Source organism: Felis catus, chromosome E3, assembly GCF_018350175.1.
Source record: "Felis catus isolate Fca126 chromosome E3, F.catus_Fca126_mat1.0, whole genome shotgun sequence".
NCBI lineage: Eukaryota > Metazoa > Chordata > Mammalia > Carnivora > Felidae > Felis > Felis catus.
Genome location: NC_058383.1, coordinates 37082812 through 37108069, shown reverse-complemented (window position 1 = coordinate 37108069; position 25258 = coordinate 37082812). Strand labels below are relative to the sequence as shown.

The following is a 25258-nucleotide window of genomic DNA, read 5'->3' as shown; positions in this document are numbered from 1 at the left end:
TGTGGGGCCAGTGTCTGAGCATGTTCCCGTGTTTCTAATGAAGGTTAGAATCATTTACTTTAATCAGGGCTGCTGAAAGCACATAATTGAAACCTTGAAAGAAGGATTTGGGGTAGTTTGAAGTTTCTGACTTTTGCTTACTCCTCAGGGAGCTGCTCTGCCACGTGGTGAAGATAAAACTGGAGACCTACGATCTGGAGAGGAACAATAAGACCCAGTCTTGGGAGGACTATGTGAAGGCCTTTCTGGATGCTGAGGTCAAACCTCTCTGGCCCAAAGGCTGGATGCAGGCCAGGTGAGGGCCATGAGCAGCCAGTATGGTCAGTGTGGTGATGAGGTGGAGTGTTTTTGCCTTAAAGACATATATGAGTGCTTCTGTTGTGCCAGGCCAACACGGTCCCTTCCCTCAGGGAGTCACTGTCTAGCTGACTCACCTCTGTTCCCACTAGAGGAGTTGGGGGCCATACTGGTTGCTGTGAATGGTTCTTACTCTTCCCTTGGAGAGCAAAGTTACCTGTGGGGTTTTGGCTTTGTTATTCTTTGTCACATTTCAGTTTGGAGTTGGCTGCATGTTCTTCCCACATCACCGTGCTCTTACCTGTTTTGAGATATTGGCTCTTGGTAGAAGTAGAGAAGTAGATTCATCTTGGAGACATGTTCCCGTTCTGAACAGAAGTCTCATTTGCAAGGAACAGTGCTGGCTGATTATTGGAGTTAAGTGCTGAACTTCTGTGTTCTGTAGCTTCCCATGAAAATGGACTCTGCAATACTTGGACAGGAAAGTTAGCTGGAGCTAGTGCTCTGTTCTTTTTTTTTTAATGGGAGAAAATATACTTTACATAAAATTCACCATCTTAACCATTTTTAGGTGCACAGTGCAGTGGTTTTAAATACATTCACATTGTTTTTGCAGCCATCACTATCCATCTCCATAACTCTTTTCATCTTATAAAACTGAAAACTCTGTACCCATTGAACAATAACTCTGCATTCCCCCCGCCGCCCAGATTCTGTGACCATCATTCTACTCTCTATGATTTAAAAAACATTTTTTTTAAATGTTTTTATTTATTTTTGAGACAGAGACAGTGCATGAGCAGGGGAGGGGCAGAGAGAGAGGGAGACACAGAATCTGAAGCAGGCTCCAGGCTCTGAGCTGTCAGCACAGACTCACGGACTGTGAGATCATGACCTGAGCTGAAGTTGGATGCTTAAATGGCTGAGCCACCCAGGTGCCCCAACTTTCTATGATTTTGACTACTACGAGTACGTCCTATAAGTGCAGTCATACAAAATTTGTCTTTCTGTAACTGGCTTATTTCACTTAGTATAGTATTTCCATGAATTTGTTTGTATTACACATTACAGAATTTCTTTCCTTTTTAAGGCAGAATAAAATTCCATTGTATGTATAGATCACATTTTACTTATCCATTCATCCTAAGCTGATACTTAGGTTGCTTCCATGTTTTAGCTATTGTGAGCTATGCTATTATGAACTAGAGTGTATAAATATCTCTTCGACACCCTGCTCTCAGTTCTTCTGTGTATATGCCAAGAAGTGGAGTTGCTGGATCACATGGTAGTTGTGTGTTTAATTTTGTCATTAATGTTAATTTATTTGAGAGAGTGTGAGTAGGGAAGGGGCAGAGAGAGAGGAAGAGAAAGTCTCAAGCATGCTCTGTGCTGCTGGTGGAGAACCCAACATGGGGCTCGAACCGATTAACCGCGAGATCATGACCTGAGCTGAAATCAAGAGTTGGACTCTTAACCAACTGAGCCGCCCAGGTGCCCTTGTATGTTTAATTTTTGAGGAACCATCAATGTTTTCCATAGTGGTTTTATCATTTTGTATTTCCACCAATAGTTCATAGATGTTCCAATTTGTCTACATCCTTCCCAATACTTGACGTTTTCTGGGTTTTTGATAGTAGCCATTGTAATGGATGTGATGTGGTATCTCCCTATATATTTGATTTGAGTTTTCCTGGTGATTGGTGATGTTGAGCATCATTTAATATATAATATTGGGCCATTTATATACCTTTTTTTAAGAGAAATGTTTAAGTCTTTTGCCCATTTTTTAATCAGGTTCTTTTGTTGTTTTAGGAGTTCTTTTTGTATTCTGAATATTAATCCCTTAACAGATGTGATTTCCAAATATTTTCTCTTATTTTGTGAGTTGCCGTTTTACTCTGTGGATAGTATCTTTTGATGCACACAAAAAATTTTTTTAATGTTTATTTGCTTATTTTGAGAGAGAGAGTGTGAGTGGGGGAGAGGAGCAGAAGGGGGGGAGAGAGAGAGAGGGAGGGAGGGAGGGAGAGAGAGAGAGAGCGAGAGAGAGAGAGAGAGAGAGAGAAAATGAATCCCAAGCAGGAGTCACACTCATTGTGGAGCCCAATGTGGGGCTCGGTCTCAGAACCGTGATATCATGACCTGAGTGGAAGTCAAGAGCAGATGCTCAACCGGCTGAGCCACCCAGATGCTCCTCAGTATGCAAATTTTTTAAATTTAATGAAGTCCAATTTGTCTACTTTTTGTTGCTTGTGTCTTTGATATCATATGTAAGATACCATTGTCAGATCCAGGGTCATGAAGCTGAGTTAATTTTTGTATATGGTGTTAAGGGTCCAACTTCATTTTTTTTTTGCATGTGGATGTCCAGCTTTTTCAGCACCATCTGTTGAAAAGGTTGTGCCTCCCTCATTGGTCTTTGCACCTTTGTTGAAAAATCATTTGTCCGTATATGTGAGAACTTATTTCTGGGCTCTCTGTTCTCTTCCATTGGTTCATGTGTCTGCTTTTATGCCAGTTGCACACTGCTTGGATTACTGTAGCTTTGTAGTAAGTTTTGAAATCAAGAAGTGTGATTCTCCAGCTTTATTCTTTTTCAAGATTATTTTGACTGTGCAGGGTCCTTTGAAATTCCCTATAAATTTTAGGATGGGTTTTTCTACTTCTGCAAAAAACAGTCATTGGGATTTTGCTAGGGATTGCATTGAATCTGTAGATTGCTTTGGGTAGTATTGATATTTTAGTAATATTAAGTCCAATCCATGGTGGGATGTGTTTCCATTTATCTCTGTCTTTAATTTCTTTTAGCAGTATTTTGTCATTTTCATTGTGCAAGTCTCTTACGTGCCTAGTGAGGTTAATTCCTGGTTTTTGTTTTGTTTTCGGATGCTGTTGTGAATGGAATTATTTTTGTAATTTTTTTTTTAGATTGTTCATTTTTTGTGTACAGAAATGGAGCTGATTTTGTGTATGTTGATTTTATATCCTACTACTTTGTAAAATTTATTCTGAAAATTTTTTGGAATCTTTAGAGTTCTCTACATAAAAGATCATATCATCTGCAGAGGTAAGCTTACTTCTTCCTTTCCAATTTGGATGCCTTTTGTTTCTCTTTCTTGCCTAACTGCTCTGGCTAGAACTCCTAGTATCATGTTGAATAGGAGTGGTGAAAGCAGGCATTCTTACCTTGTTCGTGATCTCAGAGGAAACACTTTTAGCCTTTCACCATTGACTATTATGTTCACTGGGGGTGGCAGCGGGGTTGGGTGGGATTTCATACATGGCTTTTATTATGTGGAGGTAGTTTTCTTCTATTCCTAGTTGAGTGTTTTTGTCATGAAAGAGTGTTGAATTTTGTCCTGCGTCTTTTCTCCATCAATTGAGATGTCACGTGGGGCTTTATTCCTTCATTCTGTTGATGGGGCGTGTCACACTGGTCAGTTTTCGTATGTGGAACCACCCTTGCATTCCAGGCACAAATCTCACTTGGTCATGATGTATAATCTTCTTAAATCTGCTTCTGAATTCTCGTTACTAGTATTTTGTTGGGGAGTTTTGCATCGGTGTTAATAGGGGATATTTGTCTGTAGTTTTCTTACAGTGTCTTTGCCTGGCTTTGGTATCAGGGTAACGCTGGCTTCATAGAATGAATTTGTATGTATTCCCTCTTCTTCAGTTTTGGAAAAGTTTGAGAAGGGTTGGTAGTGCTTAAAATACTTGGTAGAATCCACCCATGAAGCCATCAGGTCTGGGCCTTTCTTTTGTTGGGAGATTTTTGATCACAGACTCAGTCCCCTTGCTAGTTTAGCTCTAGTCAGAATTTTTATTTCTTTGGGAATTACTTGGTAGGTTTTGGGTTTCTAGGAATTTGTCCATTTTAAGTAGGTAATCCAGTTTGTTGGTGTGCAGTTATTCATAGCCTCTCTTACAGTCCTTTTTATTTGTAGAATCAGTAGTAATGTCCCCACTTTCATTCCTGATTTTGGTAATTTGAGTCTCCTCTCGTTTCTTAGCCCATCGAGCTAAAGATTTGTCCGTTGTGTTGATCTGATTTTGCTCTATTTATTCTCTGTTTTATTTATTTATGCTCTGATCTCCAGTGTTTGCTTCCTTCCTGTTGGCCTTAGGTTTAATTTGTTCTTTTACCAGTACCTTAAGTTGTAAAGTTAGGTTGTTGATTAGGGATTTTTCTTGTTTTTAAATGTTCATAGCTGTAAGTACCCTCTTATCCTTTTGGGTGTGTCTGTAAGTTTTGGTATGTTGTATTTTCCTTTTCATCTGTCTTTCAAGTATTTTCTAATTTCCTTTGTGATTTTTTTCTTTGCTCCACTGACTGTTTAAAAAGTATGAGGGGGTGCCTGGGTGGCGCAGTCGGTTAAGCGTCCAACTTCAGCCAGGTCACGATCTCACAGTCCGTGGGTTCGAGCCCCGCGTCGGGCTCTGGGCTGATGGCTCAGAGCCTGGAGCCTGTTTCCGATTCTGTGTCTCCCTCTCTCTCTGCCCCTCCCCCGTTCATGCTCTGTCTCTCTCTGTCCCAAAAATAAATAAAGGTTGAAAAAAAAAATTTGTTAAAAAGTATGTTTTCTGATTTCCACAATTTTGTGAATTTGTCAGTTTTCCTTCTGTCGTTGATTTGTAGCTGTAGCCTCTTGTGGTCAGAGAAGATACTCTGTATAATGTCTATCTTTTTAAATGTCTTTAGACTTAATTTGTGGCCTCTGTCCTGGGAAGTGTGTCGTCTACACTTGAGAAGAATATGTATTCTGTTGTGGGGTAGAGTGTTCTGTGTATGTCTGTTAGATCTAGCTGGTTTATATGTTAAGTCTTCTGTTGTCTTATTTGTCTTGTTTCTAGTTGTTCTATCCATTAGTGTGAGTGGGGTACTGAAGTCTCCAACTCTTAATGTAAAATTGTCTGCTTTTCCCTCTAGTTCTGTCAGTTTTTGCCTCAGTTGCAGGAATGTTTATGAGTATTATATCTTCCTGCTGTATTGAGGTGTTTATTAGTACATAATGACCTTTTTTGTCTTGTAATGTTTCTTGATTTAAAGTCTCTCTTATCTGATGTCAGCACAGCCCTCCTTGCTCTCTCTGGTTACTCTTGGTGTGGAATATATTCTTCCACCTTTTCACCTTCAACTTGTTTTTGCCTTTGGATCTTAAGTGAGTTTCTTGTAGACAGCGTTGGGTTGTTTATCCATTCTGCTAATCTCAGTGTTTTGATTGGAAAGTTTGATCCATTCGTATTTAAAGTAATTAATGGAAGGAAGGGCTTGCTTCTATAAATTCAGTGACCTGTGAACTCTGCTCCCCTACAGTTCTGTCCTCACCCCTTTTGGTTGTTGATGTCACAAAATTACATTTTTATACATTATGTGCTCTAAAACATAAGCTGATAATTCTTAGAGATACATTAGTGTGTTAAATTAGGTAGAAAACAAGATTTGGAGTTACAAACCAAAGTGATAGTAATGCTAGCTTTTATACTAATAATTACTTTTTTTCCTTAAAGTTTTAGTCTCTTAAGTCATGTAGAAATTAAAAAGCACAGTGACAAACCATTTTCATGAGAATACTAGCTGTTATAATTGCCCTTGTATTTCCATTTCTGAGATCCTTATTTCTTTGCATGGCTTTGAACTACTGTTGGTTGTTCTTTTATTTGACCTCACAGGGCGCCCTGGAGCATTTCCTTCAGGGCAGTTTAGTGCTCACGATTTTCTTCAGCTCTTATTCATCTGGGAGTACCTTTTTTTTTTTAAATATATATATATATATATATGTATATATATATATATGTATATACATGTATGTATATGTATATATACATACATATACATATACATACATATATACATATATGTATATATACATATACATACATACATACATATATGTACATATACATATACATACATATATATACATATATATTTTAAAATCTTTATTTATTTTGAGAGAGAGAGAGAGCGTGCGCATAAGCAGGGGGAGGGGCAGAGAGAGAACAGGAGACAGAGAATCTCCAGCAGGCTCCATGGAGCCTGACACAGGGCTCAGTCTCGCGACTGTGAGATTGTGACCTGAGCTGAAATCAAGAGTTGGATGTTTAACCAAATGAGCCACACAGGCATCCCCATCTGGGAGTATCTTAATATTTCTCCCACTTTTGAAGGACAGCTTTACTGGATTTGGATTCCGGTCTGACCTTCTCTTTTAGCACTTTGATGTTTATTTTTATTTTTAAGACAATGCGAGAGACAGAGTGCAAGCAGCGGAGGGGCAGACAGAGGGAGACACCAAATCTGAAGGGGCTCCAGGCTTTGAGCTGTCAGCCCAGAGTCCGACGCGGGACTCGAACTCACGGACCGCGAGATCATGACCTGAGCTGAAGTCGAGACGCTTGACCAACTGAGCCACTCAGGCGCCCCCTCTTTTAGCACTTTGAATATATTAGCTCACTATCTTCTGGACTCCCAAGTTTATGATGAAAAATCTGTTGATAATTTAAATGATGATTTACTTCTCTCTATGGGTTTTGAAGATTCTGTCTTGTGTTTTAAAAGTTCAATTATAGGGGCGCCTGGGTGGCTTAGTCGGTTAAGTGTCAACTCTTGATTTTGGCTCACGTTGTGATCTCATGGTTCAGGACATTGAGCCCCCTCATAGGGCTCTGCACTGACGTCATGGCTCTTGCTTGGGATTCTCCCTTTCCCTCTCTCTCTCTGCCCCTCCCCTGCTCATGCACAGGCTCGTGCGCTCTCTCTCTCTCTCTCTCTCTCTCAATAAATAAAACTTTAGAAAAAAAAAGTTTGATTATATTGCTTTGTGTGGGGTTCATCTTGGAGTTCTTTGAGCTTGGATTTGTATGTTCATCTCTTTCACCAGATTTTTGGAGTTTTTAGCCAGTTTTTGTCCACTATTCTCTCTGCCCTTTGCTCCCTCTTCTTCTTCTGGGACTTGTACAGTGTGTGGTGTGCATTCTCCAAGTGATGGTGTCCCACACGTCTCCTACACCCTGTTCACTTTTCTTCAGTCTTTTTTCTCTCTGTTCCTCAGCCTTGGCGATTTCCATTGTCCTCTATTCATATTTGTGGATTTTTTCTTCTGCCTGCTCACATCTGTGTTTGAACATCTCCAGGGAATTTTTTGTTTCAGTTATTACACTTTATTTATTTATTTATTTATTTATTTATTTTTATTTTTATTTTTATTTTTGGGACAGAGAGAGAGCATGAACGGGGAAGGGGCAGAGAGAGAGGGAGACACAGAATCGGAAACAGGCTCCAGGCTCTGAGCCATCAGCCCAGAGCCTGACGCGGGGCTCGAACTCACAGACTGCGAGATCATGACCTGGCTGATGTCGGACGCTTAGCCGACTGCGCCACCCAGGCGCCCCTCAGTTATTACACTTTAAAGCTCCAAAATCTCTTTTTGATTTCTTTTTAGGTTTTCCATCTCTTTATTTCCATTTTGTTCACACATCCTTTTTTTAATTTCTTGGGAACATCCATCACCTCACATAGTAACAATTCTTCTTTTCTTTGATGAGAACTCTTATAAGATCAACTCGGCAACTTTCAAATTTACAATTCAGTATTGGTAACTGTGGTCACTGTTCTGTTTATTGATTTTATTTTTGTGAACGTTGTGGGTGGTCTTGATGCCAGGGAGCAGCCTGTGGTGTGAAATTTCTTCCCAGGTCTTGGCCAAACCCTTCCTTGGACTTGTATAGTCACTTTCTCATTTTTCCCCATATATGCAGTTGTTTTGAATGTTCTGGTTTTTAATGTCTGTCTCCTAAAAGTGGGAAAGTGAATAAGTGAAGCGGGGACAAAGGGCACTGGTTTTTCAAATCCCCTGGAAGTCACCTCAGCCAGAGGGGCAGGGGCGTGCAACAATGGTTGGTAGAAGGGGACAGCAGTGGCTGCCCACCTCTTTGCACCTCTGTGATGAAAAGCAGCAATTAGCAGCCGAAGCAGAGATTTCGCCGTTAGTTGAAGGACAGGGTCCTTTTTGCCTGCCCTACTTCCCGCAAGCTGCGTGCAAACTGCTGCAGGAACATGTGTATACCTCCCTGCCGTGGGGCTGGGGTCAGGAGGCTGCATCCCTGCTAAGGGCTGAAACTGACAGCAGTTTACCCTCCAGGCCTTTCCCGTCCCCCCCCACCCCCAGCCCCCCATGGTAAGCCTTCAACACACTCTAGCGTTCCCAAATAGTTCCTTTAGACAGCTTGTATTATTAGTGCAGTTGCTGTCCAGGAGGGTAGACAGTTTCTGGTGCTTCCTACTCCACCACCTTCCCAGAGTTCAAGTCATGGAACTTTCTCTCCTTGTCTCTGTACCTTCTTTAGGTGGAATTGCTCTTCTCTCTTTACAGATTGAATTTCTTTCTTTTCTTTTCTTTTTTTTTTTTTTTTTTTAATGTTTATTTTTGAGTGAGAGAGCGTGTGCATATGCAGGGAAGGGGCAGAGAGAGGAAGACAAAGGATCCTGAGTGGGGTTTGTGCGCTGACAGCAGAGAGCCTGACGTGGGCCTTGAACTTACAAGCCAAGGTCACTCATGATCCATAAAGTCTGATGCTTAACATACTAAGCCACCTAGGCATCCCTGTGAAAGTGCGTAGGGAGGGTCACAAAGAAAATTTTGTTGTGTTTTCCTGGGAAAAGACATGCTGTGGGTCACTCCACATTTGACCTTTGGAAGGGGTAAGAATCAGCAATAAGGAAAGCACTGCTGTCTCTAGGGGAAAAATCCTATGAGAAATATTGGGGCAGAGCCATAGCTTTTTTGGGTCACTCCTAGACTCTTCGCTTTTGAATGGCCAGTGCGGCTACTTTAGATTCTCTCACTAGGAATCAAGCTCACCGGTCCACTGATATTTAAGGCGTAATAGCCACTGAGTACCAGAGGTGGTAGGAAAGCTCTAGAAGAAGAGTGCCTGCTTTCAGGGAGTTTGCGCAAACCATCCAGTGTTCTCTATTTCAGGACTCTTTTTAAGGAGAGCAGACGAGGCCATGGGCACCTGACATCAATCCTGTGAGTCCGTGTTTTCTCTTCCCAGGACTACTATTATTTTCATCTCCTTTGTGGATCTCCTCTAAACCTTTTCTGTGTTCATTCCTTTTACTAGGGCCAAGAAGAAAGTAATGGCCTCATCCAAAATCAAGATGAAGGTGAGTCAGCCTGCTCTGGTCATGTACCATTCTCCATCTTCCAGCCATGCACGTGAAACCTGTCAGTTGACCATAGCAACTCGTCGAGCTTTGCTGGACTGGGAGGCAACTCTCCAGGATGGCATTCTTGAGGTTATACCAAGAGGCAGCCTGCCCCACTACAGGTGCCTGAGGTTGGCAGGGTAGAGACCTGAGCTGGGCTTCCTGCCTTAGTTCTAAGAGATCGTACCCACCGGGCCAGTTCCTGGGGGTGGTGGTGAGATTTAAGTGAGGTCTCCCGACCGCCCTCTGAGGAGTGAAAAGCCCCTGCAGATGCTCAGGTCTTGCAGCGTGGCGGTAGATTTTTCATGGAAGAACACTGCCAGCTAAGTGGTGAGCCTAGAGGAAGCTGGCTTTGTTGCATTTGCCTGGCAGAGATGGAGGGAAGTACAGTGGGTAGAGAGCAGAGACCGAGAACCATCTCAGGCATTGCAGAAACCTCTCAGTGTAGTAAAAATTGCTATTGTGCCAAAATTTTTACCAGTTGCTGTGCCCTTAACACACCTAGTCCATGGGAGTAAGCTGTGCAGATTCTGTATTCCTAAGTATCTGTTGAGCTCCTTCGGTGTCTCAGACACATGGCAATAAGCACTCAGGATGTGGCATTAATGAGGTAGACCCTGTTCCTGCTCCCGTGACAGGACTTTTCCTTTGCGCCCAGCTGAAGAGACAGGTGCTAGAGAAGATCAGGGAGGAAAAGAAAGCTAATTCAAGGCAATTCTCATGCCATGCCTCATTTTCTGAGTGCAGCTGGGAGCACTCTGAGACCATGTGAGGCCAACAGGGAGAGAGCATCTCTTGCTCAAGTGTTACACTTTTTCAGAAACAGAATAAGAGTTTCTTTGTGGATGGATGTGTACTTAACAAGAAAGCATGCTTGGTAAGCCAGTCCCAGCCAGCCAGACATGAGCCAGAGAGGGCGAAGGGGTAGCAGCATTTTCAAGTGCAAGCAGGCATGGCAGCTACTCTGCTCCTCCCCTGTTTTGTGACCGTGCAGGAAAGCCTGGGTTTTGGGGGCCTGTGGTGCTCTTACATTTGCATCCTCACCACAGGGCCAGCGTTGGCATCTTTGGACATTTCTAACCATTGGAATTTCTACTTTCCTTTAGGAATCCTCTTCTAAGCCTGACAAAAAGGTTTCCGTCCCATCAGGTCAGATTGGTGGCCCCCTGGCTTTGCCTTCAGAACACGCGGGAGGAGGCCTGAGCATTGGGGCCACAAACAGGGAGCTCTCATCCCAGGCATCTGGCAGCCTTGCTAATCCTGCTCCTATCAACCTTGAGGACTCATTGGACGGAGACTTGATCCGTAATTCAGCCTCCTCATTGGAGGTTGTGTCCAAGGAACTGGCTGTGCTGAATAGCAGAGCAAGTGGGAGCTCTGAGTTCACATTGCCTGCACCCTCGAAAGCACCCGCAGAGAAGATCGTAGGCGCCGTATGTACAGACGAGAAGAGGAACTTTCCGAAGCCCAACCCTTCCGCCCCATCGCCTTCTAGTTCTCTGCAGTCTCCCCTCAATTTTCTAGCTGAACAGGCTTTGGCACTGGGGCAGTCCTCTCAGGAGAAAAAACCGGAGAGTTCTGGCTACAAAGAGCTGTCCTGTCAGGCTGCGCTCAGCAAGGGCCTGCCGGAAGCACACCAGTCCAAAGCAAAGCACCACGGCTTGCCACGGACGTCTCACACACCCCAGGCGGCAGCTCCTGTGCCCGGCCCCCAGGTGAAAGTGTTTCACGCGGGTGCTCAACAGCAGAAGAGCTTCACCCCCCCAGCTCCTTTTGTCAATAAGCTCCAGGGCCCAAAGCCTTCCTCCCCACAGTGCCATCGTTCCCTCCTCCAGCTTGTGAAGACAGCAACCAAAGGCCAGAGCTTCCATCCCTCCACGCCGGCCTCGTCAGGAGGCCCCCCGGTCTCCAGCAGCACCTCTCATAAGACCCCAGCCTCATCCTCCACTGCCCCGAGCCATCCAGCAAAACAGCACTCCGCTGGCTCTTCAGGGCCGTCTTACAAGAATAGTCCCTTTGCCAGCTCTGTCTCTAAACATGGGGTTTCTTCTGGCAGCAGCTCTTCCTCTGGAGGAACACCAGTCCAGACCTCTACTTCCGGGAACCTGCTCCCCGGCGTACAGCCTCCCTCCGCAGGACAGTCTGCCAGCAGACCCGTCCCAGCCTCTGCAGTGAAAAAACCACCCGTTTCCCAAAAGCTGACCCTGGTGGCCCCTCCGGGTGGTCCAAATGGAGACTCCAGTGGTGGGACCCAGGGAGTGGCAAAGCTACTGACCTCCTCCCTGAAGTCCAGCGCAGTTAGCAGCATGACATCGTCTACCTCCTTGCCAGTGAGTGTCCTGGCACAGCAGTCCGCCCCTCGTGGGTCTTGTGGACAGGGCCGCTTGCCTTGCCCTGGTCGGAGAGAGAGATCCGACACTGAAGGTCAGGTAGGAATAGTGAGCCCGGAAACTGGAAGGCGGCCTGGGCTTCCTGTTTGTAGGTTTTTGCTTTTCTAGTGGTAGGAATCCCGGGAGAGCTGGAAACTTCTCCTGAGGATGAGCAGAGGGAAAGGACTGGTTTGCCAGAGGTGCTGTGATCCTGGGTGGCACAGAATGAGCCACAAAACTCCTTTCACATTTCATAGCCTCCTATTTGTCTATCTCTCAAAACAAGTAAATGAAAATGGCGTCATCTCTCAGCTCATCAGTTTTGTGGAGATGTTCATGCCCCAGGAAATCAGTAACTTGTAAGAGTGATTCCCTTTTGGTCGGATTTTAAAGGACTCTGCAGGTCAGATAAAGGCAGTTTGACAGAGTCCAATGGTTGATGAGGCTTGCCGGTAGGTAATTACAGGAAGTTTGTATGCAGGCTGGGGAAATGAGAGAGCAATTGTTTCCATGTTTCCAACATAGAAAATGACTCTGTTGTTACAAAGACAAAACTATAGAAAGGTATGTACAGCAGGATCTCACCTACCTCTACCCTGGCACCACCCCTGCAAGGTAGCTGTGTTGCTTAGTTTCCAGGGTTTTCCCATCTCTTTGTAAAGACAAAGGTCAGAACATACAAATATTTATGTGTGTGTATGTTTAATGTACATAAATACGAACACACTGGTGTTTGTGTGTACCTACATCTGTGGATATTTGGGTAAGATGGTCTTCCTTTCTTACACAAAGGAGTAATTTATACTTGGTTTAAATTTTTTTTTTTTAACGTTTATTTTTGAGACATAGAGCATGAGTGGGGGAGGGTCAGAGAGATAAAGAGGGACACATAGAATCCGAAGCAGGCTCCAGGCTCTGCACTGTCAGCACAGAGCCCGATGCGGGGCTCGAACTCATGAACTGTGAGATCATGACCTGAGCCGAAGTCGGACGCTTGGCCGACTGAGCCACCCAGGCACCCCTATATTTGGTTTTTTAAATGAACATGGTCCTGGGAGCCATTCCATGCCAGTTTTTAATTTTTTTAAATTTATTTTTGAGAGAGACTGAGTACGAGTGGGGGAGGGGCAGAGCGAGGGGAGGACACAACCCGGAGCAGGCTCCAGGCTCTGAGCTGTCAGCACTGAGCCTCATGTGGGGCTCGAACCCACGAATCGCGAGATCATGACCCGAGCCGAAGTCGGACGCTTAACCGACTGAGCCACCCAGGTGCTCCTCTCCGTGCCAGTTTAGAGTCCATCCTCTTCCTTCCTTTGGGGGCAGCAGTGCAGGGGCTGCCTTCACAAGGGGTGGTGTACAAGCGGGTCCCTGCCCTGCACGTCCATCCCCAGCTTTGGTTTGTGAGTGAGCTTTGAACAGTGCTGGTGCTCTGACCGTGCTGTGTTTCCTCCCCAGAAAGGAACGAGTGGGGCTGTGCTGCTGGCCAGCTCCTCGCCCTTAAATCTGCTGTCTGCGTCCTACAAGTCTGGCAGCCCGAAGCTGCCTGGAGCCATGAACTCCAACTCCCTAGGGATCATCTCCCAGTTTCCTCTCCATGTGGTATCCTTCAGCGCCGAGTCCTCTGCCAAAGCAGGGGTTTCCAAGGATGCCATCGTCACGGGTCCTGCCCCTGGGACGTTCCATCACGGCCTCAACCATAGTAAGTGCTTCTCTCCTTGTCTCCTTGTGCTGGATGGACAGAAGGTTCCCCACTGCCTGTGCTGATTGATGAGTTCTGTTGTTGTGTGCTGGGTTCCTGTGTTTGTCTGGTGTGTGACCCTGGGCAGCGTTCCTGGGAACCGTGCTGAGCCCCCTCCCCTTGGGGTTCTGACCCAGAACCAGTCCAGGAGGTTGTCTGGGCTCTCAACCGCTGAAGCATCTTTTCTGTTCCTGTCTTCAATGTGTGTGTTTTGTTCTTTTCTCCCCTCCTGTTTTCTCTCAGGTCTCCTGGCTGGCTTGCACTCCAGCCCGCCCCGTGCAGCGCCTCTCCCACACGCTGCCGTGTCCACTCACGTCCCGCAGAGTCTGCCAGGTAATTGCCAGGTGGTCAGAGTGCCACATGCACCACGCGGCATTCTGCTCTCCACTCGTTCAGATGCCTTGTCTGCTGCCAGGGAGTTCAGTGTCTTCTACTCGTTGTCACTGTGTTGTCCTGGTTTGTCCTTGAAGGCTCTGGCTCTTTGGGGACTCCAAGAGATCAACATAGGCTTCCACTTTGGAATTTCCCCTCATTCCCCACTTGGGATTGCCACTGGGTCGGCCTTACCCTGTGTGCTCACAGGGGAGGCAGTGATGGCCTGTATTCAAAGCAGGAATTCCCTTAGCGAAACTTGGTGCTTACGTTGGTGCTCATTTCCAAGGGTTAATTGGGGAACTCAAAAGTGTTCAGTTAAGTTGCTATACCTTCCAGGTGCTGCAGCTAACAGAAAGCTCTCAAGGCTTTATTTGCTTGTTTGTTTAGAGAGAGAGAGGGAGGGAGGGAGAGTGTGAGGGTGAGAAAGTCACCTGGGGGAAGGGCAGAGAGAGAGGGACAGAGAGAATCCCAAGCAGGCTCTTTGCTGTCAGCATGGAACCAGATGCGGGGCTTGATCCCATGAACCCTGAGATCATGACCTGAGCTGAAATCAGGCATCAGAGGCTTAATGGGGTGCCTAGGTGGCTCAGTCAGTTAAGCATCTCCCTTTTTGGTTTTGGCCCAGGTCATGATCTCATGGTTAGTGAGTTTGAGCCCCGCATCAGGCTCTGTGATGATGGTGTGGAACCTGCTTCAGATTCTCTCTGTCCACTTCTGCCCCTCCCCAACTTGGGCTTGCTCGCTCACTCGTTCTCAAAAAAAAAAATAAAAGAAAATTAAAAAGAGTGGGACCCTTAACTGACTGAGCCACCCAGGCACCGTAAAAAGTGCTTAAAGCTTTATGTGAAAGGGAGAGCCCAATGGTGAGGTTTTAGGAGGGACCCTTACCTGTGCTGCCACAAAGTATGCCCAAGGGAGCAGCCTTCGGTTGAGTTCAGGGGTGAAAGCAGACATTCAGGAACACAGCTGGGCAGTGCTCCTTTTTTTTTCCTGCTTTTCATCTCCATAGAGCAGTGGTTTTCAGAAAAGGGTGTGGTATTGCTGTGAGAAGGCAGCTGGAACCTGATTCTTGAGTACACCTCATGGGACCCTGGTGCGCAGGCTCACCAGGTCTTGGTTTTGGCTTCCTGCTCTTACTACGCTAGACCTGCTCCAGAGGGGACCAGGGAGGCTGCACCGGTCAGGCGAGAGCCATTCTGCAGGATGCTGAGGCTGGGGTAGCCCTGGTGTGCGGGTACCGGGGTGGGAGTTAGGGAGCTGCCTAGCTGGGCATGCCTGTGGCCTGATGTTTCTGAGTGTAAGCTCCTCCACGCTTGCTGTGGGTCCCTGACCCCCTGGCCTGAGGCTGACATATTCCTAGTGAATGCTGGAGGCCTTTTGCCTGTAAGAATGGATTGAAGATTTGTAAGGTGGAAATTTTGCTTCTTTAGAGAAAAGAACTGAGGGGCTAAGCCTGTGTGAACAAGGGCTCTGTTTTCCTCTAGGGAAGCTGCAGGGGACTCACCTCACAAACTGGTGGCTGCTACTGTAGCTAAGAGGGTAATGCGGGGTCACAGAACCACCTAGGCAAGACCTAGGTTTGAAAGATAGTCCTGCCTCTGCTTGCTTTCAGGAACGTCACACTTTGAAACAAAGAAAATAATTTAAGAGCCATTGGAAGCATGACTGTTGGCCTGTGGTATTTTTAGTGCCAAAAAAAAAAAGGGAAAGTGCTTTTTTGTACCATTTCTCCATTTCTGTCTCCTTTACACCTTCTTCAGGTTGGAGGATTCCATTGAGTGGTTGTAAATGGAAAGCTGTGTGACTGTGTCTGCTTTTTGCTCTCTTTCCCGTGCAGACTCAGAACACTAGCTTCTTAGCACCTTGAGCTGGTTTCGTAGGACCTGAGGATTCTGATGGTGAGAGAGTCTCATAGCTGTTTGAGTGCAGCATGGTCTTGGGACCTCACACAGAGCCTAGCCCGCCAGGGGACTTTGGTGGCGGCCGAGAACACACGCACTCCCGTGGCAGGCATGCGTCGGGCCCCTGCCTTCTGGTGCTCCGAGTGCCGTGCACACTGCAGGCTACCGCAAGCAGCAGTGCACTCAGCCTCCATCAAGGGTTTTTGGGTTCGTCTAAGCCTTGGAACTCAGCTTTCAGGGGCTTTTGCTAGTTAAGTGATCCCCTTGAATTTTTGTTACTGCCGCCTTAAAGGAATCCGAGATCCTGAAAGACTTGTGTTGTTTTTGCTTATTTTTTTCCAGATGCTTCTCAGCTTCATGGAAAAGGGCCTGGTGTACCACGGAAATTGTGACCTCTTCAGAGGAAAGGCCCGACTCACTTAGGTCTGGGTGGAAGCTGACCAAGTAGGTCTCAGAAACTGGATAATCACTATGCTCTTTCTGCCAATTGGTTTCCTTCTGGCGAAGGTGTGAGTGCTGAGTGGAGCATCTCTTGGCACTGTGATGTGCCTTCAGTGAGGGGAGCAACCCTGGGCTTCTCTGTGGAGGCACTGACTGGCCTGGTGCCCCGGGCCCCGTGGCTCTGTCATGGACAATCGTTGGAGGGGCAGCTCTGGGCTGGGGCGCGTGGTGGGTCTTGTACGAAGCTGTGTTGTCAGGGCAGAGCAGGGCGCACCTGTTTGAAACCTGCCTGACCCCCTGGCATTTGGTCAGAGTACCTCCTGGTGCCCTACTGATCAGGGACCCCTGGCCACAGTGGGATCCCCGATGGTCATGGTGTCCGTCCCATCCTCAGGCTGTGTGCTCAACAGGACAAAAACCCAGGCTGACACACAGCTGGGAGACTTACCTTGTCTTTTTGAAAAATACTCAGAACACCTAACGTGTGCTCATTGTGTTGGGGGCCAGCTTCTCTGCTGAACATGACAATGAAGCTCTTTCAGAGAAAAGACTTTTGTAGATTCAACAGTTGTGACAGGATTTTTAAAGACACTTATTTTGGTCCAGATTTCATCATTACCATTAATGCATTGGATAGAATGCATGTCATATTATAGTAAGACATAATTCCAGTGCCTTTATGGTGGAGCAGAATTAGACACATGTCCATTCGGCCTTCTGAGTGGATTTCAGATGAAGACTTTTTTAAAAGATATGTCTGTATTTAAGACATAGCCAGTTTGAGTTTTTTACAGTTGCACATCCTAATCTGCCATCCTGACTTGAAGGTCATCTGGGCCCCCAGACCCCAGGTCCCAGTATAGCCAGGGCCCCCGTTTTGTTTTTTCAGAGTTCATTCAGGTGGACTGAAGAGCCCCAAAGCCCTTCATCTCTGAGGGCCAAGGATATGAGGGGCTCCAAGTCAAAGACATTCCAGTTTGTTTTATTTAGAAACCATTCTCAGGCAGAGCTGCAGGAACAGGCCCCTGTGAAGCATCTGCCATGTAGAAACAGGCCTTGACGTCCTGGGGCTCTCCGGGCAGCAGGGCTGTGCGCTGACTTGAGGGCGGTGCGCTGATGAGCTGGGAGAGCGCGCCGGAGACAGGCCAGGACAGCTGCCCTGGAGCGCATTCAGCCAGCGGCTGCTTCACACGGATGTTTAGGGCACTTGCCTGTCCTGTGAAGTGTGTCCCACAAGACCTATCTGAACTGACTGCTTCAGCTAAGTGATTGCAAATATGTTAAGAGTCAACAGCCTCCTCAGAATGTACACCTGTGTGGAGACACAGGCAGCTCTCTTGGTTCCTGCCTTCCAGGGTACAGTGCTCAGTAACTCACAGTTATGCAGAGGTTTGCCCCGTTTCCAGCGGGGCAAGACCTCACTCAGTTATCCGGCTAGGCCTCTGCTTTTTTTTTTTTTTTTTTTTTTTTTTTAATGTAAGAACCAACATGTGTTTCACATCTGGCTAAAGTGGATAAGTGGATTCCTTATCCCTTCATTATATCTTTTTTCTTTTTTTTTTCTTTTTTTTTTTTTTTTTTGCAACTTGGGTTTCCAGTTTGTTTACAGAGTAGTCTTAGGTAGTAGCAAAAGAGCCAAAGAAGAGATTTGTATTGCTGAGCTCAGAGCCGTGCAGAGGCCTTCCGTGAACACTGAGCAGTGGGAACTCTCCAGGCTTCTCCGCCCAAGAACACCCAAGGTCCCTTCCCTGCAGCGCTCGCACCCTCCTCCCCATGTACCATTGAGTGTGCAGCTGGAGCTGAATACCCTCATTTTTAGGAATCTAGTGATGCCTCTTGCCTCAGGGAAACGTTTCTTTGATGGGGAGTTTATGAGATTTCTTTTTCTTCTTTATGCTTTATTTGTGGTAATGAAAGAGTGAATGACCTAAACAGCCATGGCTGGGCAGACGGGCTGGCAGAGCGGGCTCCCCGGGGTCTGGGGCTGCGGCGCTGCGGGGCTTTCCTTGGAGCAGCCGTTCCTTAGGTGTGAGAGGGGCTGTGGCTTTTGTGCGGCGCGACGATGTTGGTGTTGGGGGGTGGTGTGAAAATTGTTAATCTTGTATAAAGCAACTCAATAAATTGTTTCAAGGTTTCCAAAACATCATTTCTCCTTCTTTTTACCATATTTGAGCCAATTTTTCCTCCCCTAGGAGCTGGTATATGTGGAATATCCCTTTTGGCCAGAAGCCAAGAGGAGCAGGGGAAATAACTAAGCTTCGCATGCAAAAGAAGAAACGCCATGAAGTTAGAATCAAGCCACCCAGGTGTTTATTTTGCACTAGAAATAGAATCCCTAATCCCATTTTCTTCCATAATACGTGAGATAACACAGAACATAAAATTCATCTGGTGAAAAATCAAATGTGTAGCATACCCAAATACCAGTGAGCTAACACACAAGACTTGTAAGGCACTGAAACTAAGGCTAACAGCAACACAGCCCATCATGAAAATATTTTGAGAACCACAACACATTTTCTGATGGTGGACAGTCTGGCTGACAGTTAACCTTCACTCTAGCACCGAAGGCCATACACTGTTCTGGTTTCTTTGCGCCTCTTCTGGCACAGAGCCCAGATCTGTCACCAGGAGGCTTCTGACAGAAAGTGGGCTCTCAGCCAGAATCCTGGGGGGGCCATGAGTGCAGGTTGGCAGCCCTGAGGGGCCCAGTCCGTTGGTATACCTACACGTGTGTGGAAGGGAGGCCTTTCTGCCCTGGGGCGCCTCCACGTGGGGTGTGAAGGCCGGAGCGTGGAGTGGCTCGTCCTCCTCGGTCGTCATGGCTTTAGTTTTTTGGGTCGTTTCCAGGTGTCACACGAAGAGTCTATTGATGGAAAAGTATGGGAAAAGGGACAGAAGAGGGGCATTGTGGTTGTCCGATCATCAGAGGATGAAGCGGGTCCCTCACCCAGGGTGAATGACCATGAGACGGGCTTGGGTGATGGGCTCAGCTCTGCACAGGTTCAGAGCCCGCACAGGGCCACAGAGGAGAAGACCCAGCGGTTCTGGGTGGGAGCCAGCCGGCCAGCTGGCTGCTTCCAAGAAGGTGGAGGGCCGGGCTGGGCCTACTTCTGCCCGGACACCAGGACGGCCAGCTCCTGGATGGACATATCCTTGTTGACGTAACGCTCGTACTGAGCCGGGGTCAGCCGTCCTTTCTGCAGCGCCTCTTCAATGGAGAACTTCCTGCCAGACTTCCTGTCGTGGATCACGGAGGACTCCCCGCTGGGACCCTTCACCGAGATTTCCTCCCAGTCACACTCCTGGCTCCTGAGTTTCACGAACATGTTCCAGTCGATGAGGCCGGCCCGATGGGCTTCCTCTGGGGACAGCTCCCGGCCCGTGTCGGGGTCGATGACCACGATGGAGCGCCGCAGGTGGTTCTCTCTCTGCTCCCTCTTGACGGCCACGGAGCCCAGGCGCTTCTGCAGCTCGTCGATCTCCAGGTCTTTGTCTTTGGAGAGCCTCTTGAGGTCATCCAGCTCTCTCTCCAGGGACCACAGCCTGGAGTCCAGGTTCGTCCCCGAGTCCGCCGTGCTGGTGGTTCTCAGGTCTCGGGTTTCTGTTGCTGCCATTTCCATTTCTGACTGGAGCCTCCGGGTCTCGAGCTGCAGGCTCTGCCGCTCCAGCTGCAGCCTGTGGTTTTCCTCCCTGAGGAAGTCCAGCTCCTTGGACGACTTGGAGTTACAGAACTCCAGCTCCGACAGCTTGGCTTCCAGCCGACTCACTTCTGCATCCAGTTCCCTCTTGCTCCGGCTCTCCTCCTCCAGGCTGCTCCTGAGCTTCTGGATCTCTTGTTCAGTGTCGCCCTTCTCCACCTGGACGCTTTCAGAGAAGACCACCTTCTCCTTGACCTCCATCTTCTCCAGGTTGACGAGCTGCTGCTTCAGGGTCTCGAGCTCACTCTCCAGGACCTGCCGCCGGTGCCTTTCTTCCTCCAGCTGGACTTTGAGCAGAGAGTGCTCCCGGGCCTGCTGCGGGTCCTGCTGCAGCACCACCTTCTGCTTGAGGGTCACCTTCTCCCGGGCCTCCGCCTCCTCCTTCTCCAGGTCGGCCAGCCGCTGCTTCAGGCGCTGCACCTCCAGCTCGGCCTCCCTGCGCGCCTGCCGCTCGCGGTCCAGCTCCTCGAGCTGGCGCTCCAGCTCTGCGCGCCGGCGCTGCAGCCGCCGCAGCTCCCCACGGAGGCTGTCGATCTGCCGCAGCTCCACCTCGATGCTCTCGGTGAAGGCGTTCACCTCGGCGCGCAGGCTGGGCTCCTCCTCGTACCTGACCACCTCCTGCTGGACCACCTTTTCCTTCACCTGGGACAGCTCCTCCTCTTTCTGCCTGATCTTCTCCTCCTGGGAGGCTCGCTCTCTTTGCAGATCCACTTGCTTCTTCTGTTCCTCTGAGAGCCTGGCCCGCAGAGACTCCACTTCCTCCTTGGTTTGGGGGTCTTCCTGGAACTGGAGGATCTCCTGGACCACCTCCTTGGTCTGCACCTGGGGTTTGGTGTCTTTCAGGGACTGGATCTCTTGCTTTAACTGGTAGATTTCTAAGTCGCACCTTTCAATAAGTCTCGTCTTGTCCACAATCTCCTCCCGGAGCCTCCGGAGCTCTTTCTCCATCTCGGGGTCAGTCTTGTACTTGATGACTTCCTTGGTCACCTCTTTGACCTCTACCTGGGGGCCCCTCCTCCTGAGCGCCTCCAGCTCACTCTGGTAGCTCTTCAGCTGCTCCTCGGCCCCCCGGTACTTGCGTTCCTGCTCCACGAGCTCCAGGCGGAGGTTGGCCACTTCCCTCTCTGCCTCGGGGTCCGGCCGGACAATCTCCCGCACTTTCTCCTGTACCAGCACTCGGGCATTTTCCTCCTCCAGGGCCCAAATCTTGCGAAGCAGCTCAGTCTTCTCCCTCTGGTTGGTGCGAGCCTTGGCAGCCTCGTCCTCACACTGGCGCTTGAGGTCACCGACCTCCCTCTCGGTCGCCACATCCCTTTCCACCTTGAGCACCTCCTTCACTGTGATCTTCCCCTCTGCCATGGCCCGCTCCTTCTCCAGCCTCTTCAGCTTGTCCTGGAGGAAGCTCAGCTCCTCTTCGTGCTCCTCCCTGAGCTTGCCCTCCCGCTGCCGGGCCTCCTGCAGCTGCCGGTACTCTGCCTCCAGCTGGGGGTCGTTCTGCAGTTTCACCACCTCCTTCTCGGTGACCCTCTCCTGGGCCCGCTCCTTCTCCTCGGCCAGGGCCGCGATGCGCTGCTGCAGGAGGGCTGCCTCTGCTTCCCGGGTGCCCTTCTGCCGCCTCAGCTCCTCCAGCTCCTCCCTCAGCTTCAGGACCTCGTCCGCCTGGGCTCGGTCCGGCTCGATGCGCAGGACCTCCTTGACCACGTACTCCTGCCCCCCGTCCCTGGTCTCCTGCTCCAGGGCACGCAGCCGCAGCCGCAGCCCCTCCAGCTCCTCCTGCAGCAGCTGGTTCTTGTGCCGCTCCTCCACCAGGGTCCGCTGCATCTGCTGGAAGCTCTCCTCGAGTGCGGGGTCCGGCACCTTCTTCAGCACTTCCTTCTGTACCACCGCTTCCTGCGGGCTCCGATTCTGCAGGGTCTGGATCTCCTCCTGTGCGCTCTTGACCTCCTTCTCCAGCTGCTGCCTCCTCTCAGTCTCCTCCTCCAGCTCCTTCTGTACCTTCCACGTCTCCTCCACCGCGGAGCCCGGGGTGCTACCTTGCGGGGTCTCGTGGCTCGCTCCCACCTCCGGCTGCTGAGAAGGAGAAGACAGTGCATGGTTAACGCGCGGCCTGGCCTGTTCCCACCTGGTCGGAGCGCACCTCATTCCCCCATGGAAAGGTCAGACCCTGTGACGCCCGAGGCTCCCTCGGTGTCGAGTTCACTGAGTTCCTGGGTTACTTTAGAAGATGGTGAAACAAATAGTTTAGGTTTTTTGAACAGTAAAGTAGTTGACGACCATGGCAGAGCATCCCACCTCCGGTCCTGTTCCCAGAGGCTGTCGTCTTTGAGACGTACGTTTTGAGTGCATGCCACATGTTTCTTTTTCTGCAGAAGCGGTCGTCCCCTGTTCTGCACCCTGCTTGGTGCACTCGGTACAGACAGAGGCTTCCACGGTGGCCCTGCTTCATTTTCCACTGTATGGACGGACAGACGTGGGCTTCTGAAAACAAGCTACCTGCCCTGGGGACCCAGCAAATATTTGCTGGATGGAATACGTGCTGCTTTTGTGCTCACAGAAGCGCTGGCTGGGCCACTACCTGCGCTGGTGCCGTCCGATAGCCAGGGACACTGCCACCAGCTCACGGACTGTTTTGTGGGAGCAGAATGAGCCTGATTTCTTACCTGCTGGAATAGTGGGAAGTAGAATGTCTGACCTGTAGGAGATCCATTACCTGTCTCAGGAGACTCAGGGCAAACTCCAGATTGTGAAGCCTCTGTCTGTTGATGGCGTTAACTTCAGTGAACTTGGCAGCAAGAGCCGCTTCCTACGGGAGAGCAGTCAGCAAACAGGAGTCAACAGGCTGAGCAGCAGCGAGGTGGACCGTGTTTGAAAAGTCTGGCATTTGGGGATAGAGGGTAGCTTTTGGTCTCTTGCTACCTGGAATTGAACTATAGTCTCAGCTGCTGGAGGAACTGGATTTAGAGCATGAAGGCGAAAGTCTGCATGACCCTGAGCAGGTCTTCCTCTCGGAGCCTTCACTTACTCATACGTGGAAGGAAGTAACCCCAGCTCTCCACGTGTACTTACTTAGGAGGAGTCCTGTGGGAGCCTCCCAGATCCCTGCAGCAGGCTGTCTTTCCAGGTATATCCACATCACTGCCCGAGAACAAGTCTACCATCTGTTCTTAACCAAACCTGTCTTACCTTACCGAGCACCCAGGAGGGCTCTCGGCCCCGTTTCCCTGTTGGGGTGCATCTCAGAGGCCTGTGTGCCGTGCCTCCCCCAGGGCCCGCCTGCACCACTCACCTCTTCCCTCACTTTGGCAGCAGGGGACTGGAGCCTGGCTCTCTTGGTGACGTGGCTTCCATTCTCCAAGTCAAGAAGGGACCTTAGTTTCTCTGCTTCTAACTCATAGTCCTGGGTGAGAGAGAGACATGGTGGAGGGCAGACAACCGCAATAGAGACAGAAGTGTTCTTCTGCCCCTTGTAGCGGACTGCGGAGGTCTGCACGGCTGTGTACTGTAGTCACGGCCAGGAGGTGCTGAGAACCATCTACATGCCGGCTGTCTAGAGCTGTGTCCCTCAACAACCCAGGACACGACAGAAAGGAGGTGCGCAGTGCCCTCCCGCCCCAGACAGATCCCCCTCGGGGCCCCGAGTGTGGTGCTTTGCTCTCTCCCCACAGCACTTGACCCGGTTCTCCTGCTGCCTCGGATCCCCTTTATTCCTTTGCTGACTCCGTAATCCATCGGCCGTGTAGGATATTTCTAGTTTTTTTCTTTTGCTATTGTGAATAATAGCTGCTGCTACGAAGATTTTTATTTATCCTCCATTATTGTTTTGTTTTCCCTCTGGGATAAATTCTCCCTGTTTACTGCTTCAAGCAGTAGCAATCCCTTCTCTGGTGTTCAGCATCTGGGACACACTGTTTTCCTAAAGGGCTGTGCCCGCTCCCAGGGCTGCCAGCAGTGCCTGAGGACGACACCCCCCCCCCCCCCCCCAGGTCTAGCCCTTCTCTGTCCAGCCCTCCTGACAGGACGAGGCCCTGCTGTCTTGCACTCGGCAGGAACTTCCCGGCTCACCTTGACAGCTTGCTGGTACTGCTGGGAGGAGGTGCAGACTTTCTGGACTTCCTCTTCCCTTCTTGCGATCTCATCTAGCAGGTTCTGTAAAACAACAGAGACTTTTAAAATAAAAAATTAAGAAACAAACCAACAAAAACAACCCTTGACAGAGTAGCTGGATTCCTCAGAATCTGAAATTCAACTTCTGTAGTACAAAGTTTCATGAACGGCTTCCTTGTATACAGTTGTTGGTCACAAAAGGCAATTCTCTGACCCTGTGAAGGAGGGCCAGGAAGATCATCGTCTTTGCCAGGAAACCAGTATTTACGGAGTGCTTCGAAATGTCAGGCACTCTTCTAATATCTTCAATCTCATTTTATCTTGAAGTTGTCCTGTGAGGTAAGTGCTATCATTATCTCCAGTCTACGAGTAATGAAATTGAGGCATAGTCACCTTCAGTGACTTGCCCACAAGGACATGGCCATTAGGGTTGGAACCTGAGTTTGAATCTAGGCTGTTGGGGTCCTGTGTCCCTCACTCCCAAGACACTGCTGCCTTCCAGCCAACCAGGACTCTGAACTTTGGAAACGGGATTTTTTTTTTTTTTTTTTTTTTTTTTTTTTTTTTTTACCACGAGGGCTCCTCATGTGTTGCTGTAGCCATTTGCTCATTCAGCCAGCCTATGTGGACTGTCCACTCTGGGCCAGGCCCTGTGCTGGGCACTGAGGCGGGAGCGAGGCCATTCTTGTTCTCAGAGTTAGGTGCTGGCAGCCAAGCAGGGCCGAGGTCTTAAGGGACCTTGCCGACCTCCGACAGCCCCCATGCCACTGTAGACCTGTGAACACGGAGGCAACCGCCTTACCTTCTGATTCTTCAGCTTGGTCTCCATCTGGCTGAGGGTGTCTGTCTCCTGGGGCTCATAGCTGGGGATGTGGGACAAGAACTGGAGCATGTGGTCGTAGCCGCTGCGGTAGTCGTCATATGCGGCCCTGGCGTTCTGCAGGCTCTGGGCCCTGCGGAGGAAAGCCTGTCAGGCCTCTGCCGCAGTCCGAAGATGCCTCCTGTCTCTTTTTAAAGAAGTCCTCTTTGCTCATGTTTTAAAAGCAGGAGGGATCAAATATAACCTAATAAAATAACCTAAACATTGCTCGAAAAGAGAGCAGTTGAGGCACCTAGGT

At 48.9% G+C, this 25258-nt stretch overlaps 2 protein-coding genes across 8 annotated transcripts in view; one reads left to right on the top strand and one right to left on the bottom strand.

Annotated features, from left to right (window-relative positions):
* Positions 1–18476, top strand: part of UBN1 (ubinuclein 1) — a 38831-nt gene extending 20355 nt beyond the window's left edge. The window contains exons 12-18 of one of the 6 annotated variants that reach the window (XM_011290644.4): positions 149–295; positions 9282–9332; positions 9427–9469; positions 10618–11841; positions 13336–13579; positions 13862–13951; positions 16237–18476. In XM_011290644.4, the coding sequence (XP_011288946.2) occupies positions 149–295; positions 9282–9332; positions 9427–9469; positions 10618–11841; positions 13336–13579; positions 13862–13951; positions 16237–16286 (1849 nt within the window). In that variant the 3' untranslated portion in view covers positions 16287–18476. Of the gene's footprint in view, positions 1–148; positions 296–9281; positions 9333–9426; positions 9470–10617; positions 11941–13335; positions 13580–13861; positions 13952–16236 lie in introns of all 6 variants that reach the window. The other 5 variants (XM_011290643.4, XR_002150681.3, XM_045047911.1 and 2 more) reach the window with 5 other exon arrangements.
* A 146-nt stretch (positions 18477–18622) lies between these two features.
* The window catches only part of PPL (periplakin), a 45533-nt gene continuing 38897 nt past the window's right edge, over positions 18623–25258 (bottom strand). Inside the window, exons 18-22 of one of the 2 annotated variants that reach the window (XM_006942360.5) lie at positions 24943–25093; positions 24099–24182; positions 23323–23433; positions 22747–22839; positions 18623–22103 (exon numbers count right to left, since the gene is read on the bottom strand). In XM_006942360.5, the coding sequence (XP_006942422.2) occupies positions 19443–22103; positions 22747–22839; positions 23323–23433; positions 24099–24182; positions 24943–25093 (3100 nt within the window). In that variant the 3' untranslated portion in view covers positions 18623–19442. Of the gene's footprint in view, positions 22107–22746; positions 22840–23322; positions 23434–24098; positions 24183–24942; positions 25094–25258 lie in introns of both variants that reach the window. The other variant, XM_003998979.6, reaches the window with a different exon arrangement.